General features: G+C 43.7%; 1 protein-coding gene across 2 annotated transcripts in view; it reads left to right on the forward strand.

Moving 5' to 3' along the window:
• LOC306927219 (ELAV-like protein 1) overlaps positions 1-20,205 on the forward strand; it is a 22,328-nt gene extending 2,123 nt beyond the window's left edge. Inside the window, exons 3-10 of one of the 2 annotated variants that reach the window (XM_079506918.1) lie at positions 1-6; positions 2,020-2,200; positions 6,741-6,844; positions 9,251-9,422; positions 12,563-12,794; positions 15,313-15,412; positions 17,128-17,190; positions 18,628-20,205. The exon at positions 1-6 is cut by the window's left edge and continues 42 nt beyond it. In XM_079506918.1, coding sequence (XP_079363044.1) covers positions 1-6; positions 2,020-2,200; positions 6,741-6,844; positions 9,251-9,422; positions 12,563-12,794; positions 15,313-15,412; positions 17,128-17,190; positions 18,628-18,789 — 1,020 coding nt within the window. In that variant the 3' untranslated portion in view covers positions 18,790-20,205. The remainder of the gene's footprint in view (positions 7-2,019; positions 2,201-6,740; positions 6,845-9,250; positions 9,423-12,562; positions 12,795-15,312; positions 15,413-17,127; positions 17,191-18,627) is intronic. The other variant, XM_079506919.1, reaches the window with a different exon arrangement.
• The last annotated feature ends 1,020 nt before the right edge of the window (positions 20,206-21,225 follow it).

Here is a 21,225-nt window from a genome sequence, read left to right on the forward strand (position 1 = left end):
ATCAAGGTGACATTTTGTTCATTTCATATTTTACTGTCCTGTCTCTGTTAAGTCATTCAGTGCTCAAGACGTCTTCATAATTGCACCCGTTGTGATGCCTAGGACACTGGACAGGTTGTTAGGACACTGGACAGGTCTGTTAGGACACTGGACAGGTCTGTTAGGACACTGGACAGGTCTGTAGGACACTGTACAAGTCTGTAGGTCATTGTGATGTCCACTAGGACACTGGACAGGTCTGTTAGGACACTGGACAGGTCTGTTAGGACACTGGACAGGTCTGTTAGGACACTGGACAGGTCTGTAGGACGTTGTGATGTCCACTAGGACACTGGACAGGTCTGTTAGGACACTGGACAGGTCTGTAGGACGTTGTGATGTCCACTAGGACACTGGACAGGTCTGTAGGACGTTGTGATGTCCACTAGGACACTGGACAGGTCTGTAGGACGTTGTGATGTCCACTAGGACACTGGACAGGTCTGTTAGGACACTGGACAGGTCTGTTAGGACACTGGACAGGTCTGTTAGGACACTGGACAGGTCTGTAGGACGTTGTGATGTCCACTAGGACACTGGACAGGTCTGTTAGGACACTGGACAGGTCTGTAGGACGTTGTGATGTCCACTAGGACACTGGACAGGTCTGTAGGACGTTGTGATGTCCACTAGGACACTGGACAGGTCTGTAGGACGTTGTGATGTCCACTAGGACACTGGACAGGTCTGTAGGTCGTTGTGATGTCCACTAGGACACTGGACAGGTCTGTAGGTCGTTGTGATGTCCACTAGGACACTGGACAGGTCTGTAGGTCATTGTGATGTCCACTAGGACACTGGACAGGTCTGTTAGGACACTGGACAGGTCTGTTAGGACACTGGACAGGTCTGTAGGACGTTGTGATGTCCACTAGGACACTGGACAGGTCTGTTAGGACACTGGACAGGTCTGTAGGACGTTGTGATGTCCACTAGGACACTGGACAGGTCTGTAGGACGTTGTGATGTCACTAGACACTGGACAGGTCTGTAGGTCGTTGTGATGTCCACTAGGACACTGGACAGGTCTGTAGGTCATTGTGATGTCCACTAGGACACTGGACAGGTCTGTAGGTCATTGTGATGTCCACTAGGACACTGGACAGGTCTGTAGGTCATTGTGATGTCCACTAGGACACTGGACAGGTCTGTAGGTCATTGTGATGTCCACTAGGACACTGGACAGGTCTGTAGGTCATTGTGATGTCCACTAGGACACTGGACAGGTCTGTAGGTCATTGTGATGTCCACTAGGACACTGGACAGGTCTGTAGGTCATTGTGATGTCCACTAGGACACTGGACAGGTCTGTAGGTCATTGTGATGTCCACTAGGACACTGGACAGGTCTTTAGGTCGTCTTTAGGAGCGAGTGGCACTCCAGTGTGATTATGAAACCCTAAAAACTAAAACACAGCAACTCGGTGGCATTGTAACTAAGATATTCCATAGAAATTAATGTTTTAATGCCATATTTAGTCCAAATGACTAGCTTAGTAATGCTAGTAGCAGCCGGTGCACAGTGTGAGATTTCAGACTGATTTACAGTATTTATCTTGGTGTAAATATATAGTTTTCACACTGAGACCATGTAATGTACAGTATTTATGGTGTAAATATAGAGTTTTCACACTGAGACCATGTAATGTGGTGTAAATATAACTCATGGATTACAGTTCTCAGTCGCCACTGATTTCACTCATGTGGATTCCGTAGTCTTCTGTGAAAGAATATCAGCTATATTTGGTCGTTAGTTATTTTCAGGTGAAAGAGTATTTGGAGTGATCAAAACTAAGACACGTTTAGAAGCAACTTCCAGAAACATGAACGGTCTCAGTAAAATGTCATGATTTGTTCAGCAAAATATAATGATGTTTTCATCCGAATGAAAACATCATTATATTTTGCTTTATTCCATCAACACGTTATAGACCTACTTTCAGACCAAGGTGTAATTAAACGTTATTTTCGTCTCTTTCAGGACGACGGCGGTTACGACGGGAACGGCTACGAGGAACACATGTCGGACGAGGCCATCGACTGTAAGACCAACCTGATCGTAAACTACCTGCCTCAGAACATGAGCCAGGAGGAGCTGCGATCTCTGTTCAGCTCCATCGGAGAGGTGGAGAGTGCCAAGCTGATACGAGACAAAGTAGCAGGTAAAAACTACACCAAAACTACATGAAAACTACACCCTAATAGTTCTATAGGAGAGGTGGAGTTTCCCAAGCTGGTAAACTACTCCATTTAGACCCGAGAGCAGATTCCACAAATGTCTTCTAAAAGCATATTCATAGTCCAGTTGTCGGTGAAGAGGTGACCACTGAAAACTACATGACGTCACAGAGCCGCGGTGGTAAGAGACTCACCCAAACACATCTCTCTGTTTTTACTAAAACTACAACATGACGTCACTGAGCCGCGGTGGTAAGAGACTCACCCAAACACATCTCTCTGTTTTTGCTAAAACTACAACATGGCGTCACTGAGCCGCGGTGGTAAGAGACTCACCCAAACGCATCTCTCTGTTTTTGCTAAAACTACAACATGGCGTCACTGAGCCGCAGTGGTAAGAGACTCACCGCTCACCCAAACACACCTCTGTTTTTACTAAAACTACAACATGACGTCACTGAGCCGCGGTGGTAAGAGACTCACCCAAACACATCTCTCTGTTTTTACTAAAACTACAACATTACTGGTGGTAAGAGACTCAACCGCTCACCCAAACACATCTCTGTTTTATTTAGCTGCCAGGGGCAGGTGGGCAACCCTTAGTGTTTTATTTAGCTGCCAGGGGCAGGTGGGCAACCCTTAGTGTTTTATTTAGCTGCCAGGGGCAGGTGGGCAACCCTTAGTGTTTTATTTAGCTGCAAGGGGCAGGTGGGCAACCCTTAGTGTTTTATTTAGCTGCCAGGGGCAGGTTGGCGACCCTTAGTGTTTTATTTAGCTGCCAGAGGCAGGTGGGCAACCCTTAGTGTTTTATTTAGCTGCCAGGGGCAGGTGGGCAACCCTTAGTGTTTTATTTAGCTGCCAGGGGCAGGTGGGCGACCCTTAGTGTTTTATTTAGCTGCCGGAGGCAGGTGGGCAACCCTTAGTGTTTTATTTAGCTGCCAGGGGCAGGTGGGCAACCCTTAGTGTTTTATTTAGCTGCCAGGGGCAGGTGGGCAACCCTTAGTGTTTTATTTAGCTGCCAGGGGCAGGTGGGCAACCCTTAGTGTTTTATTTAGCTGCCAGGGGCAGGTGGGCAACCCTTAGTGTTTTATTTAGCTGCCAGGGGCAGGTGGGCAACCCTTAGTGTCAACGCCTGTGTTCTGCCCATTCATTTTAGGATTAATCCAATGATCTTATTGATTCATTACGTCAATACGTCAACTTGCCATAAGCGGGTTAAACAGTCTTTTCTTGTTTTGTCCTTTGTTTGTTTTTGTATCTTATCCATGAATTGACACACAAATATTACAATTATTTTCTTTTTTTCTTTCAATAATCTGCTAAATTGATTAGTCCTGGTTCATAGCATGGTTGCACAACCACACAGAATGGCAGATCTACAAGCTCACAACACGTCGCCCTGTGCTGTGAGGCTTGTACTTTGTTTTTTTTATAAATCAGTTATTTTTCATAATGTATTTAAATGGATCGATCAATGTTTTTACTGTTTGATCCTCATGATCTAATCACGTGCACTGTGCACGTTTTATGTTCTTTTTAACATTGTATTTATTCCTCTATTTAATAATCTTATTTATTGGCATATTTATTGATCTTATTTATTGATCTATTGATCTGTCTAGTTTTTGATCTTATTTATTGATCTGTCTAGTTTTTGATCTATTTATTGATCTGTCTAGTTTTTGATCTATTTATTGATCTGGGAAAACCCGGTTAATATTTTAATACTTTCTAGTGTTTTTGATGTTGTTGTGTTTTCTTTCAGGATGTAAAGAATGAATGTTAGCGTTTCCAGATCCTGTGATGCTTTTTCAACACAATTCAAACTTTAATCTTGTTTGTTGTTCATGTAAATTTTCATCTTTTTCAACAGAACTTTAATGTTTAATGTAAAGTTGACCTTTATTTTCATCTTGGCTGTCGCCGGGTAGAGATCTGGTTTGTCTCTTTGTTTTAACCCATTTTGACCTGAGGGACGATCCTAAAAAATGCATTCTAAATCTAGATAGTTTTCTGAAAAATCTATGTTTCTATGTCAGTGGTTCTCAAGGTTTTTCATGTCCATGCACCCCCAAAAAAGATATGTATTTGGTCGCCGACCCCCATCTGAAAATATGTTGTTCCAGGCCCCCCCCCCCCCCCAGAAGCAAAGATTTGAGTTAAAACGTGTGCTCTGAAATAATATATATTCAAAGATTTGTGCCACATTTTCACGATTTAAAAAAAATAGCAGACCTACAAGCTCGTAGCGCGGCACTCAGTGTCTCGCTATGAGCTTGTAGATCTGCTATTTTTCAACAGCTAAAGTATAACATAATGCTTAGAACACCAAAAGCGGTTCCCGCCCTGAATGGGTTATGGAAATGTATACAATGCTTATTACTAGGGCTGCGCGATTATGAAATTATGACCCATATCCCACTATTTCGCAGATTCTGGCCGATTTCGATGTTATACGGATTACCTTCAAACATTAGAAATACACAACTAAAGCGACAGAGCCATTCAACGGTCACATTATTATTGCGTCATCAATATCTGTGAAAATAATCTGGATTATTTTGAGACCGATCCGATTACGATACATTTCATCCTACATAGAGATGAGATTAGACATGGCGTGCGTGTGAGTTCTAGACGGCACTACAGCGGTAATGGAAGTAACTGTTAACAGGACAATATTTGGGGTCATCCCTATGTTATATGTTCCCCAGGTTCTGTGTTCCCCAGGTTCTATGTTCCCCAGGTTCTATGTTCCCCAGGTTAGGTTTCTAGTTTAAGGACTTCAGTGTTTTGTACTATACAATTGTATGTACAAGTACAGAACAAAGAATGTTTGTTTTTGGCTTTGGCTAAGACTAGATAGTTTAAGTAGCCTAGGCAGGCCTAAAGTTCAATGGATTGTTCAAAGACTGAGCTTAAATCTGAATTTGCTACTAAAAGTAACACTAAGACTAAGTTGCTAAAATACTTTTAGTCTTACTAGAATTACTAAAATTACTAGGTTAGGTTTCTGGTTTAGGTTTATTCTAAGTGGGGAACAAAGAACCTTTTTTGCATGGTGGGGAACATAGAACCTCGGGAATATAGGTACGCTCCCCAATATTTCATATCAAACCAGAGATTTTATTAGATAATATTTAGACTTCTATCAGAGATTTAATTAGATGTTCCAATACCATTGTTTTCATACCAGCCCTCGCTGTTACAGATACGAGTACATTTTGTTGAGTAACCACTTATTTCACTCTTTTTCTCCAGTTTCATTTCATTGTCATCCTTTGTACTGATGCTGTTACCACAATAGTTATAGCCTGAAACAATTTTGAGAAAAAAATCTAATTCCAAAATGTTCTCTTTATTTTTCTTATTAGCAATACAACGTTTTGCTCTGTTCAGACACTAACTAGTGTCGTCTACCTTTCATCGTTTTCAAGGAAAAATCCCGCTCACTTTCTTTAATTATGCTTGAGGCAAAAAAGTGTTCTGATAGTTGCCCGCTGAATATAAGTTATTTATTACATCGATGCAGATGGACCTACACTTGACGGTGTCATTTATGCTTGTAGATCAGCAGTTTTTTGGCGATTTGCTGCAGTGTTGTAATCACATCACATTGCATTCGTTCAGACTAGTGTGAATCGACTGTTTTGGTACCGAGTACGAGCACTTGAGGATGGTATCGGGCCCAGTACTGACACCAGTATGAGTCTACAGTATGTATCGGTACATCTCTAGGATGGTATCGGGCCCAAGTACTGATACACTATATGTATCGGTACATCTCTAGGATGGTATCGGGCCCAGTACCGACACCAGTATGAGTCTACAGTATGTATCGGTACATCTCTAGGATGGTATCGGGCCCAAGTACTGATACACTATATGTATCGGTACATCTCTAGGATGGTATTGGGCCCAGTATATGTATTGGTACATCTCTAGGATGGTATCGGGCCCAGTACCGACACCAGTATATGTATCGGTACATCTCTAGGATGGTATTGGGCCCAGTACCGACACCACCAGTATATGTATTGGTACATCTCTAGGATGGTATTGGGCCCAGTACCGACACCAGTATATGTATTGGTACATCTCTAGGATGGTATCGGGCCCAGTACCGACACCAGTATATGTATTGGTACATCTCTAGGATGGTATCGGGGCCCAGTACCGACACCAGTGTATCGGTACACAGTTTTATAAGTCTGTTTCATCCTAAACTGAAACAGAAAACACTCCCGTAGAGCAGGAACCTTTTCTTCTACATTTTGTTTTATCTCTACTGTGTTTCTTTTTTCATCCTTCCAAAGCTCAACGCTAACGAGGGTCGGCCGCTGTTCTGAACCATGTTTTCACCTGATGGTTTTTCTTTTCTTCTCCCAGGGTGTTTAAAGAGGCTGTAATGTTGTTTCTTTTCTCTCCAGGATGTTTTAAAGAGCCTGTACGTAATGTCAAAGGTTTTGTTTTGTTTATTTTATTTTGTTTGTTTGTTTCCTGTTTGTTTTGTTTCCTCTCTAGGCCACAGTTTAGGTTACGGCTTTGTTAACTTTGTTAACGCTAATGATGCAGAGAGGGCTATCAGTACCCTCAATGGCCTGAGGCTACAGTCTAAAACCATCAAGGTAAACTACGCTGATGACGTTATGTTTTAATCTAATGATGCTGAGACTTCAGTCTAAAACCATCAAGGTAAACTCTACGCTGATGACGTTACGTTTTAATCTAATGATGCTGAGACTGCAGTCTAAAAGCATCAACAGGTAAACTCTACGCTGATGACGTTCTGTTCCTAATCTAATGATCCAGAGATGGAGCAGCAAGGTAAACTCTTCAGGAAGACCTTTATTTTACGGATAAGGATGAAAGGCGGCTGTTTACTGCATGTGACTAGCCTGGGAAATATTCCTCTTCGGGTTCATGATCCGGTCGGGAGTGGATGATATCTTGTTGTAGTCGTCAGGCCGGAATAAGACATACCCAAAATTCCACGTGATCATAATCTTAGGGCCTCATACACTTAGAGCCTCCCCAATAAAAGCCTTGATGCGGCGAGATTATCATTTGCATTAAGTACTTTTTGGAATAGTTTGTTCAGTTTATCCATCTTTTATTCCAACGTGTATCGACTGGCGAGACTAAAAACAAACGCTGGGCCAAAACAAAGTCTAGACCAGATCACATGGTCTAAACCACGCCTAGTCTAGACCAGATCACATGGTCTAAACCACGCCTAGAGTCTAGACCAGATCACATGGTCTAAACCATTATTAAAAGTGTCAGTAATTACTAATTTCTTAGTATACGTTAGTTATTTGTCATATCTGCCCTGTGCAATCTTTGATTACGAGGCCTTAAAGACAATCTGATTATTTTTTCGTCCGACGTCGACGCCAAAAACAAAACCGTTAATCACAATTATTTGTGACAATGAATCGTCAAGTTAAATGTGTTAATGATGACACTCACGTAAAAGTAACGTAATGAGTACACAGCCGCCTTCATGCTCCTGTACTGCCACCTGCTGGTGAGGAACACGTTGGATTGTGTTTTTGATTTTAAATTGAACTCTGCATTTATTCAACATGTTCAACAAGTCGAAGCTCTAAAATGTCTTTTTTTATCTTGATTTTTTTTTTTAAATTTGTATTGTAACAAATCTCTGAATGTTTTATTTAAGTAGTTTTATTTTGAAGTTTATTTGGCTTTTTCAAACTGTACATCAATAGAACTTTTCATGGTGTAATGTTCGTTTTTTATTTTTTTACTTTTACTTTTTCCTTTGAAACGTTTAGTTTGACTAACCGTGGCATTAGCCCCGCCCCTATTGCAGTTTAATTAGCCCCGCCCCCTTTACACCTGCACTTTAGCTTTTAGAGACTAGAGAGTTTTAAACGGAGTGCCTCCATCAATGTTTCTCCGTTTTGACACAAGGCTTTTTTTTAATCATTTTTAATCTGACGCATTTCTGCGCAAGGCCTTCATCAGAGCAAGTAGAAATTGGATTGGGGGTGGTCCCATGATCTGTATCAGGAATGACTTTGGACAGGTGGAAAACCTTAGTTAAACTTTCAAAGTGAGTTGACCCGGCTTACGTCTTCTGATAGTTAACTTGTACTCGTTACTTTCAAAGTGAGCTGATAGGACAGACAGATGGACCTTGTTTACGTCTTCTGAGAGTTGAACTCTATTGTCAACATGAAACAATAATCCTGTTTAGTGTTTCATTAATGCAAATTTGACAAATTTGGACGGTTTGTTGTGACGCATCTGCTCGATCATGAACAGGTTAGCTTTTGCTAGCATCCAGGTCTTTGAAAACAAGCCCAAATCCCTTTGAAAACAAGCCGCATGGCTTAAATTGGCTATTTGACAATAACAGCTCAACGTTTGGCTGTTCTTTGGGCTAGGGATCTTAGGCCCCAACGGGTATGGACTAGTACAGTTGATCTATTTAAGATACAAAGTGCCGAACGGGAGAGAACCTCGAGGGACCAAGTTTAAACCTCGGTCCAAACCAGGGACTAATGCCATGGTATAGATGAGTTTAAACCATTTAGGCCTGATGTCGAAACTGTTTTCTGAAATACCTCATGTTTCTATATCGGTGGTGCTCAATATTTCATGTCAAGGACCCCCAGAAATATATGTAAATGGCCACCGACCCCCCCCCCCCCCCACAGAAGCAAAGATTTGAGTTAAAAACGTTCTGAAAGAATATATATTGTGCCCACATTTTCACGATTTTTCAAAAAATAGCAGACCTACAAGCTCGTAGTGCGGCACTCGGTGCTGCGCTACGAGCTTGTAGATCTGCTATTTTTCAACAGCTAAAGTATAACATAATTCTTAAACACCAAAAAGGGTTCCCGTCCCAAAATGGGTTAAACCTCGGTCCATAAAGGGACTAATGCCATGGTGGTGTAGATGGATGGTTGATGATAACTGTGGTATAGATGGTTGCTGGTGTGACGCTCCTTATAAGGGCGTGTGGTGACTGTCTGTCGTTCTGCGTGTGTTGACCCGTCCAGGTGTCGTTTGCTCGACCCTCCTCCGACACCATCAAGGACGCCAACCTGTACATCTCTGGCCTCCCGAAGAGCATCACGCAGAAAGACCTGGAGGACATGTTCTCTAGATACGGACGCATCATCAACAGCCGAGTCCTGGTCGACCAGGCTTCAGGTACAGAAAATACTACTGGTAAGATATAGTACAAATATAGTACAAATACACTGTACCACCACTCTACACACCCTGTACACTATAGTACACAGTTACACACCCTGTACACCCTGTACACTATAGTACACACACTGTACACTATAGTACACACACTGTACCATCACTCTACACACCCTGTACACTATAGTACACACCCTGTACACCCTGTACACTATAGTACACACCCTGTACACTATAGTACACACCCTGTACACCCTGTACACTATAGTACACACCCTGTACACTATAGTACACACCCTGTACACTACTGTACACTATAGTACACACCCTGTACACTATAGTACACACCCTGCACACCCTGTACACTATAGTACACACACTGTACACTATAGTACACACACTGTACACTATAGTACACACACTGTACACTATAGTACACACACTGTACACCCTAGTACACACACTGTACACTATAGTACACACACTGTACACCCTAGTACACACACTGTACACTATAGTACACACACTGTACACTATAGTACACACCCTGTACACCCTGTACACTATAGTACACACCCTGTACACTATAGTACACACCCTGTACACTATAGTACACACCCTGTACACTATAGTACACCCTGTACACTATAGTACACACACTGTACACCCTAGTACACACACTGTACACTATAGTACACTCACTGTACACTATAGTACACACCCTGTACACTATAGTACACACCCTGTACACCCTGTACACACCCTGTACACCCTGTACACTATAGTACACACCCTAGTACACACACTGTACACTATAGTACACACCCTGTACACTATAGTACACACACTGTACACTATAGTACACACACTGTACACTATAGTACACACACTGTACACTATAGTACACACCCTGTACACTATAGTACACACCCTGTACACTATAGTACACACCCTGTACACTATAGTACACACCCTGTACACTATAGTACACACACTGTACCATCACTCTACACACCCTGTACACTATAGTACACACCCTGTACACTATAGTACACACCCTGTACACTATAGTACACACACTGTACCATCACTCTATACACATGGTATACTATATTTAGTACATATAGTACATCCTGGTGGACTAGGCTTCAAGTACAGACACTAATCCTCGAATACACTCCTATACACACTGTACACACTCCTATACACACTGTACACACTCCTATACACACTGTACACACTCCTATACACACTGTACACACTCCTATACACAATGTACACACTATACCTATACTACATACCAGGGCTAATCAACCTGGGGGCCACACTAGGGGCTAATCAACCTGGGGGCCACACTAGGGGCTAATCAACCTGGGGGCCACACTAGGGGCTAATCAACCTGGGGGCCACACTAGGGGCCATACCAGGGCTAATCAACCTGGGGGCCACACTAGGGGCCATACCAGGGCTAATCAACCTGGGGGCCACACTAGGGGCCATACCAGGGCTAATCAACCTGGGGGCCACCCTAGGGGCCATACCAGGGCTAATCAACCTGGGGGCCACACTAGGGGCCATACCAGGGCTAATCAACCTGGGGGCCACACTAGGGGCCATACCAGGGCTAATCAACCTGGGGGCCACACTAGGGGCCATACCAGGGCTAATCAACCTGGGGGCCACACTAGGGGCCACAACCATGCAGTTGATAAAATGACAACACTAATGATAACGTATCTCTTATTTGCTTTATTTCCACTTTGTATGAAAAGACAAGTGCAATGTGCATTATTTTATGACATGGCCTTCCATTTCCATTCTGTCAATGACACTATTTCTAATCAAAGTGATTTGCTACATTTTCTCTCTTTTGAATCATTCTATGATATTAACACAGACGCAGCCCGGGCTCTGTTGCGCCAATTATTGCCCAAATTATTTGTCCAATCATAACAAACCCCTCCGACAGCCACGGGCACATCCTGGAAGATTTAAAACTAGCGCCAGTCGACCCTAAACGGTGCATTTATAAGATTTAAAACTAGCGTCAGTCGACCCTAAACGGTGCATTTATAAGATTTAAAACTAGCGTCAGTCGACCCTAAACGGTGCATTTATAAGATTTAAAACTAGCGTCAGTCGACCCTAAACGGTGCATTTATAAGATTTAAAACTAGCGCCAGTCGACCCTAACCGGTGCATTTATAAGATTTAAAACTAGCGCCAGTCGACCCTAAACGGTGCATTTATAAGATTTAAAACTAGCGCCAGTCGACCCTAAACGGTGCATTTATAAGATTTAAAAGTAGCGCCAGTCGAGTCGACCCTGAACGGTGCATTTAAACGCTTTATCCAAGGTAGTCTAGGACCTGGCTAAGAGATGTATGCACTTCATTTAGGAGAGAATATCTCAACTATTCTTGTCTGATGTGACTAACCCTAACCCACGAGCAACTTAGGAAATGTGACAACTTCTCTATCCGGGGTAAAATACTCACGCCCTTTTGAAATAACCTCTACTTCAAACATCTTCTAAACCGTTGGAGCTACAGATGTTCTGAGATGGACACGGCGGCCATCTTGCCATAAGTTAATGGCAGGGTGGAAACTAGCCGCAATTTTCCATTGTCCGCCCATACATCCAAACAGACAAAGTCCTCTAATTGTATTAAACAACTTCAAACTCACCAACATTGCAGCTGTACGGAAAGCTTGAATTATCCTCTTTCTGTCTGCAAAGTGTTAGTTTCATAAAAATCCACCGTAGAACATGTTCTGAGCTACTTCCTGTCAAGACATTGTTGGAGTTTGGAAGTGTTTGTTGGATAGTCACTGAACAGCCCTGTGTACACAGTGCCCCCTGTTGGATAGTCACTGAACAGCCCTGTGTACACAGTGCCCCCTGTTGGATAGTCACTGAACAGCCCTGTGTACACAGTGCCCCCTGTTGGATAGTCACTGAACAGCCCTGTGTACACAGTGCCCCCTGTTGGATAGTCACTGAACAGCGAACACCTGTTTAGAATTTGCATATAATTACTGAAAGCTGACCAAGCCTTTCATATTGGGGCGTGGCTTTCATATTATTGTGTTTTCATTGGCCCAGAGCTCTCCAGGGGCATGGCTTTCATGTTAATACTGTGTTTTCATTGGCTCAGGCCTGTCGAGGGGCGTGGCTTTCATCCGGTTCGATAAGCGCGCCGAAGCGGAGGACGCGATCAAAGACCTGAACGGCCAGAAGCCGCCCGGCTGCTCTGAGCCAATCACGGTGAAGTTTGCTGCCAACCCCAATCAGCAGGCCAAGAACCCCCACCTGCTGACCCAGCTCTACCACGGCCAATCACGACGCGGCTTCGGAGGACCTGTCCATCACCAGGCCCAGAGGTTCAGGTACGTCACATGACTCTTCCACAGCCAATCGCATGACTTTACCACGGCCAATCACATGACTCTACCACGGCCAATCACAGAGGTTCAGGTGCGTCACATGACTCTACCACGGCCAATCACATGACTCTACCACGGCCAATCACAGAGGTTCAGGTGGGTCACATGACTCTACCACAGCCAATCACATGACTACCACTGCCAATCACTAGAGATGAAAAAAGGAAAAAAAGCCAACCCAATTTGTAGCTTGATCTCCTCGTTTCCCCAATGAATCCAAAAGTACTGTGAATACTAACCCTAACCCACAGCCTAGTACTGTGAATACTAACCCTAACCCACAGCCTAGTACTGTGAATACTAACCCACAGCCTAGTACTGTGAATACTAACCCACAGCCTAGTACTGTGAATACTAACCCTAACCCACAGCCTAGTACTGTGAATACTAACCCACAGCCTAGTACTGTGAATACTAACCCTAACCCACAGCCTAGTACTGTGAATACTAACCCACAGCCTAGTACTGTGAATACTAACCCTAACCCAGGACGAACTATCAGTTAAAGTACTGTGAATACGAACCCTAAACCACAGCCTAATTACTAAATGATAAACTATCAGTCTTCTCCAAAATCTGTCAATCTTTGCCGTTACTCAGCATGTAAACAGAAGCTGTCACACCAAAAAAAGCTAGACACCATTGAAAGCTAGACTCACGACACAACAGATTAATACTCATTGGTAATGACAAGATGGATCGAGCAATTTATCACTATCTTGTTTATGGAATGAGGTTTTGCACCCTTGTTGACTTGAACAACAAAACAGCCAGAACCAAGCCAGATAATGGACATGGTGCTATGGTGGCTTGACAAGCAGACATGTTTATTATTATGTGCTGTCTTTAATGCCAAGTTCAACTTTATTTGCATGACTAACACAGATTTTATTCATAAATACAATATCAATACGTTGTACTTTCTGTAAATATATTATTTGTTCACTCAAACTGAACACTTACCAAAACTTGTCAAAATACCACCACCTTCAGTTTGTGAGCTTGTAGATCTGCCATTTTCAACTGTGCTAATAATTTGGGAAATTAGCTTAATTTGTGTCACTGGCTGTCATTATTATCAGCTAATGTTACAGATCCTCGTCTGCATTTGCTGTACCTTCAGTGATACATGCAGACAAAATGTATTAATTGAATGTCAGTCTCCAGGTTTTCTTCAGAATACACATGACACTGATTTATACAACACACTATGGCACATTAGGCCATCAATGAGCATGCATGCAGTATAAGAACACAACTGCTATGGATTAAAAACAACTTTTATTAGACCCACAAGGTAAAAACAGTCAGAAGTACTTCAATTTGGTGCAGACAAAAATAATCCCCTTTCCTTTCCTCAGCCAACATGTAGTTGATCTGCTCATCCTTACAGCATAACATGTCATCCTTACGGCGACATGGCACAGTTTTGTTGCAAAATAACAAAACAAAAGTAATCTCGAGTGCATATTATTATCATTATTTCGTGTAGTAGGGGGCATGATGCCTCACGTCTCATGAACCACTTACGTGGCCGTTTAATAATGACGTTAGAGTTGTTTAGATTTAGTGTAGCTACTGCAGTGCAATGATCTGATTAAACGTGATGTTGTCCCTTTAAGTGCATCGATAGCATTAGAACCACTGAACCATGGCTAGAACCACAACAACCAAACAATATCGCTGATAACTTTTTATTTTATTTTGGCTACATAAACACAGTTTATCTCAAGTACTGATTATTATCATGGGATTATTATCCATGCAGGAGTCACTGAATAAGTAAACGGGACATGAGCTGTCTCATGAGCCAAGCTAGGCTAGCCCAGTAGCACTGTTGTGTAAACAAAGGCTAGAACCACGTTATATGTAAACAACAGCGTGTAGCATTAATGTTTGGATTCTAACTTATACCTGGTCTGAAAATGCCATAAACACACAAATGTTGTTGAAAGTTATGTTCCAAGTCATACGATACGACGTTTCTTTGATAACTCCGACTCATGTCCTTGGTTTTGCTTCCACTTTGCATTGCATCCGACACAAGTAACACAACGCTGGACTGCCGTATGGTATGCGGTCGAGTACAATCTAAACAGAGACGTCAAAGATAGTAAAGAGATGGAAGATGGTAGGCCTATACACAATCCAAGTTGTAGTTTTTTGCTAAACATAGATAGTGGATTGATGGAAGATCGTGTACACTGCCCGAGTTCAGTGCATTCAGTGCTTGCTTTGACTACAGAGTGACGTAACCAACAACATGGCGGCCGAGTTATGCCGCCGTCGGCCCGAATGTCAACCATCTCGTCACCTCGCTCTTTCCCTATACTAACGTGTATTAATGTCTCGTTAAGGTTCTGTCCAATGGGAGAGCAGTATGCTAACATGTATTAATGTCTCGTTAAGGTTCTGTCCAATGGGAGAGCAGTATGCTAACATATATTAATGTCTCGTTAAGGTTCTCTCCAATGGGAGAGCACATGGGTGGTGGAGGAGGAGGCGGATCAGGAGGCGGAGCTACAGCTGGGTGGTGTATATTCATCTATAACCTCGGACAGGTCAGTTCAAAGACTGTTAGTGTACTGTACTGTACTGTAAAACATTGGAACTATACCATTGAGACAAAGCGGGGTGCTGTGGGCTATAGTTCCACACATTGGAACTATCCCATTGAGACAAAGCGGGGTGCTATGGGCTATAGTTCCACACATTGGAACTATCCCATTGAGACAAAGCGGGGTGCTGTGGGCTATAGTTCCACACATTGGAACTATCCCATTGAGACAAAGCGGGGTGCTATGGGCTATAGTTCCACACATTGGAACTATCCCATTGAGACAAAGCGGGGTGCTATGGGCTATAGTTCCACACATTGGAACTATCCCATTGAGACAAAGCGGGGTGCTATGGGCTATAGTTCCACACATTGGAACTATCCCATTGAGACAAAGCGGGTGCTGTGGGCTATAGTTCCACACATTGGAACTATCCCATTGAGACAAAGCGGGGTGCTATGGGCTATAGTTCCACACATTGGAACTATCCCATTGAGACAAAGCGGGGTGCTGTGGGCTATAGTTCCACACATTGGAACTATCCCATTGAGACAAAGCGGGGTGCTATGGGCTATAGTTCCACACACTGGAACTATCCCATTGAGACAAAGCGGGGTGCTACGGGCTATAGTTCCACACATTGGAACTATCCCATTGAGACAAAGCGGGGTGCTATGGGCTATAGTTCCACACATTGGAACTATCCCATTGAGACAAAGTGGGGTGCTATGGGCTATAGTTCCACACATTGGAACTATCCCATTGAGACAAAGTGGGGTGCTATGGGCTATAGTTCCACACATTGGAACTATCCCATTGAGACAAAGCGGGGTGCTATGGGCTATAGTTCCACACATTGGAACTATCCCATTGAGACAAAGCGGGGTGCTATGGGCTATAGTTCCACACATTGGAACTATCCCATTGAGACAAAGTGGGGTGCTATGGGCTATAGTTCCACACATTGGAACTATCCCATTGAGACAAAGTGGGGTGCTATGGGCTATAGTTCCACACATTGGAACTATCCCATTGAGACAAAGCGGGGTGCTATGGGCTATAGTTCCACACATTGGAACTATCCCATTGAGACAAAGCGGGTGCTATGGGCTATAGTTCCACACATTGGAACTATCCCATTGAGACAAAGCGGGTGCTATGGGCTATAGTTCCACACATTGGAACTATCCCATTGAGACAGCAGGCTGCTGTGGGCTATAGTTCCACACATTGGAACTATCACATTGAGATAGAATTAGCACTTCCCCATTCCATTGTTACAATGGGAGTCAAGGCTATTGTCTCCACTCTCTTACTAAATTACTTGGCGCTAGATAGGATTTTATGTAGACAAAGCACTCTATACTCATAGTTTCATCATAGATATTCCACTGTTACGTTCTTAGCTTACGTATGATTCATGATAACTACTTTTTATGCATGTGACATTATTGCCATGTGTGTTGTTCTTGCTTACTGTAAGTCTCTACTTGCTTACTGTAAGTCTCTGCTTGCTGTAAGTCTTACTGTAAGTCTTTGCTTGCTGTAAGTCTTACTGTAAGTCTCTGCTTGCTTACTGTAAGTCTCTGCTTGCTGTAAGTCTTACTGTAAGTCTCTGCTTGCTGTAAGTCTTACAGTCTTACTGCATTAAGAGTGTCTGATAAATGACTACATTGTAAACTGTACTGAATTACTGTATTTTCTTCATCCTCGGACAGGATGTGGACGAAGGAATCCTCTGGCAGATGTTCGGACCGTTTGGAGCTGTCACTAACGTTAAGGTCAGTGGGCTTGTAGATCTGTCACTAACGTTAAGGTCAGTGGGCTTGTAGATCTGTCACTAACGTTAAGGTCAGTGGGCTTGTAGATCTGTCACTAACGTTAAGGTCAGTGGGCTTGTAGATCTGTCACTAACGTTAAGGTCAGTGGGCTTGTAGATCTGCTATTTTCACTCTTTATAAAAAACAAATTGTCTTCTACCCTCTTCTTCTTTTCTTTTCGGCGGGTAGCCTGGCCCAGCCAGCGTGCTTTCTGGTCTAGAGGGGCAGGTAGCCTGGCCCAGCCAGCGTGCTTTCTGGTCTAGAGGGGCGGGTAGCCTGGCCCAGCCAGCGTGCTTTCTGGTCTAGAGGGGCGGGTAGCCTGGCCCAGCCAGCGTGCTTTCTGGTCTAGAGGGGCGGGTAGCCTGGCCCAGCCAGCGTGCTTTCTGGTCTAGAGGGGCGGGTAGCCTGGCCCAGCCAGCGTGCTTTCTGGTCTAGAGGGGCGGGTAGCCTGGCCCAGCCAGCGTGCTTTCTGGTCTAGAGGGGCGGGTAGCCTGGCCCAGCCAGCGTGCTTTCTGGTCTAGAGGGGCGGGTAGCCCAGCCAGCGTGCTTTCTGGTCTAGAGGGGCGGGTAGCCTGGCCCAGCCAGCGTGCTTTCTGGTCTAGAGGGGCGGGTAGCCTGGCCCAGCGTGCTTTCTGGTCTAGAGGGGCGGGTAGCCTGGCCCAGCCAGCATGCTTTCTGGTCTAGAGGGGCGGGCGTGCTTTCTGGGCTAGAGGGGCGGGTAGCCTGGCCCAGCCAGCATGCTTTCTGGTTTTTCATGGAGCAAGCGCTGGAAAAATATTGTTTCACCGATCAGAAACCATACAATATAGCGGTCTGTCTCTAAGCCATACAACATAGATATTGTCTGTCTGTCTCTAAGCTACAACATAGATATTGATATAGCGGTCTGTCTCTAAGCCATACAACATAGATATTGATATAGCGGTCTGTCTCTAAGCCATACAACATAGATATTGTCTTCTATATAGCGGTCTGTCTCTAAGCCATACAACATAGATATTGTCTTCTATATAGCGGTCTGTCTCTAAGCCATACAACATAGATATTGATATAGCGGTCTGTCTCTAAGCCATACAACATAGATATTGTCTTCTATATAGCGGTCTGTCTCTAAGCCATACAACATAGATATTGTCTTCTATATAGCGGTCTGTCTCTAAGCCATACAACATAGATATTGTCTTCATAGCGGTCTGTCTCTAAGCCTGTCTCTAAGCCTGTCTCTAAGCCTGTCTGTCTCTAAGCCATACAACATAGATATTGTCTTCTACCCTGAGCCATCCTAAACTGAACCCCGAACGGGACGGTGAAATAAATCGGGCAGTAAATGAATGAATAATAATAATAATAATGTGTTCCAGGTGATTAATTAATAATAATAATAATAATGTGTTCCAGGTGATCCGCGACTTCAACACCAACAAGTGTAAAGGCTTCGGCTTCGTGACGATGACCAACTACGAGGAAGCAGCGATGGCGATCACTTCGCTCAACGGATACCGTCTGGGAGACAAAGTCCTCCAGGTGTCCTTTAAGACCAGCAAGCAGGGACACAAGTAGACTCACTACTGCCCTCTGGTGGGCAGGAGGAGCACAGCTTCTTTTACTGTACATTTAGGGGTTTTTCTTTGTTTTGTTTTTTTTTATTTTCTGAGCTGACGGGATTGGTTTAGAGCCACTGGTTCCCAAACTTGTTCATGACAAGGACCCCCAAATTGACACTAATTAGCCCCGCGGACACCCATTTGAAGAGACATGCCAGGGACCCCCATTTGAAGAGACATGCCAGGGACCCCCATTTGAAGAGACATGCCAGGGACCCCCATTTGAAGAGACATGCCAGGGACCCCCATAAGAGAAGATTCTTACGGCTCTAGCAGTGATTCTCAACCCGTTTAATTTCAAGGACCCCCAATTTGACATGCATTAGTCTACGGACCCCCATTTAATGGCATTTCTATCTCTGGGACCCCCAATTTTATTGTAAAATCAATGTTAATTTTACACCCTAACTGGTCCATTTAGTTACATTTGTACACTCAGAACTGATGTTAATGAAAATAGCTGATCTACAAGCCCACAACGTGGCGTGACGCGGCACGTCGTGGGCTTGTAGATCTGCTATTTTCACTAGTTTGGGTCCAGGGCGAATATCTTAGTTTCTGTTTTGGGTCAAAGTTTAGGAACCAGTCGTTTAAATTTCTCTTTTTTTTCCTTTCGTTTTGTTTAAAACGTTGACTTTTGGTTTTACACTTGTTCGTTGTTTCCAGCGCCCTCTAGTGGAAGCCAGTGGAACAGCATCCGTTCCCCATGTAAATAAAGTGTTTGTTTAAAAACGCACGGTTGGTTAGCCACGCCCCCACATACAGTAGAGCCACGCCCCCACATACAGTAGAGCCACGCCCCCACATACAGTAGAGCCACGCCCCCACATGCCATTTATGGTCCATTTTACAACATGTGTATTTTTATGTCCCCCGTAGTATCAGATCTACAAGCTCACACAGCACGCTGTGAACTTGTACATCAGCTGTTTTTTTAAACATCTTTTGAAATGGTGCTTATTGACTCAAATTAAATAATTAGTGTGGTTCTCAAAGTGTGGTCCGGGGACCCTCAGGGGTCCTTGAGGGGGTTCCAAAGTGTGGTCCGGGGACCCTCAGGGGTCCTTGAGGCGGTTCCAAATGGACTCTTACAGCTCTGTACAAACCTTACGGGTCCATTTGGTTCCTTTTGTATCCTGGAAATGAAAGTAAAAAGACCTTCAGGTCTAAATCCTGAGCGTTCATCTTCTCAAACACTTCATGTGAATTAAAAAGAAAAGTTGCATTTTGGTTTTTAAACCATGTATTTCTTTTTTTAAGGTGTTTTCATTATTATTATTTTTAAATTGAAGCGTTTTGACGACGAGATTGTTTTTGTTTTATATTTGTTTTGTTTTCTGGTCCATTAAAGTTTGTTCATGAGCAACAACAACATGTGATCAATGTTCATTTCACTGCCGTCTGCAGTCCCTGCTGTGTCCACAGGGAGGCGCTAGAGCTCCTTGTGATCAATTTGTTCAACTGCTGTCTGCAGTCGCCCCTCTTCAGAGTAGAGTCAGACTACCTCTAAGCCCTAAACCTCTTCAGAGTCAGTCAGACTACCTCTAAACCTCTTCAGAGTCAGAGTCAGACTACCTCCTAAACCTCTTCAGAGTCAGAGTCAGACTAACTCCTAAACCTCGTCAGAGTCAGACTACCTCTAAGCCCTAAACCTCTTCAGAGTCAGACTACCTCTAAGCCCTAAACCTCTTCAGAGTAGAGTCAGACTACCTCTAAGCCCTAAACCTCTTCAGAGTCAGACTACCTCTAAGCCCTAAACCTCTTCAGAGTCAGACTACCTCTAAGCCCTAAACCTCTTCAGAGTAGAGTCAGACTACCTCTAAGCCCTAAACCTCTTCAGAGTCGGAGTCAGACTACCTCTAAGCCCTAAACCTCTTCAGAGTAGAGTCAGACTACCTCTAAGCCCTAAACCTCTTCAGAGTCACTACCTCTAAGCCCTAAACCTCTTCAGAGTCACTACCTCTAAGCCCTAAACCTCTTCAGAGTCAGACTACCTCTAAGCCCTAACCCTCTTCAGAGTCAGAGTCAGACTACCTCTAAGCCCTAAACAGAGTCAGACTACCTCTAAGCCCTAAACCTCTTCAGAGTCAGACTACCTCTAAGCCCTAAACCTCTTCAGAGTCAGAGTCAGACTACCTCTAAGCCCTAAACCTCTTCAGAGTCAGACTACCTCTAAGCCCTAAACCTCTTCAGAGTCAGACTACCTCTAAGCCCTAAACCAAACTCCACTTTGTTGACAGAAAGTAGCTCAAATAAAAGCTCATAATGTCTACAGTGGATTATATTTTATAGTCTGGTTACAATGCAGTTGTGGAAATAATCTTAGTTAGTTTCAACCACTGAACACAATGCTGTAAGCATGAAGCTCAGTAAAGACTATTTAATGAGTAAT

This window comes from Electrona antarctica (genome assembly GCF_951216825.1).
Source record: "Electrona antarctica genome assembly, chromosome: 7".
Lineage (NCBI taxonomy): Eukaryota > Metazoa > Chordata > Actinopteri > Myctophiformes > Myctophidae > Electrona > Electrona antarctica.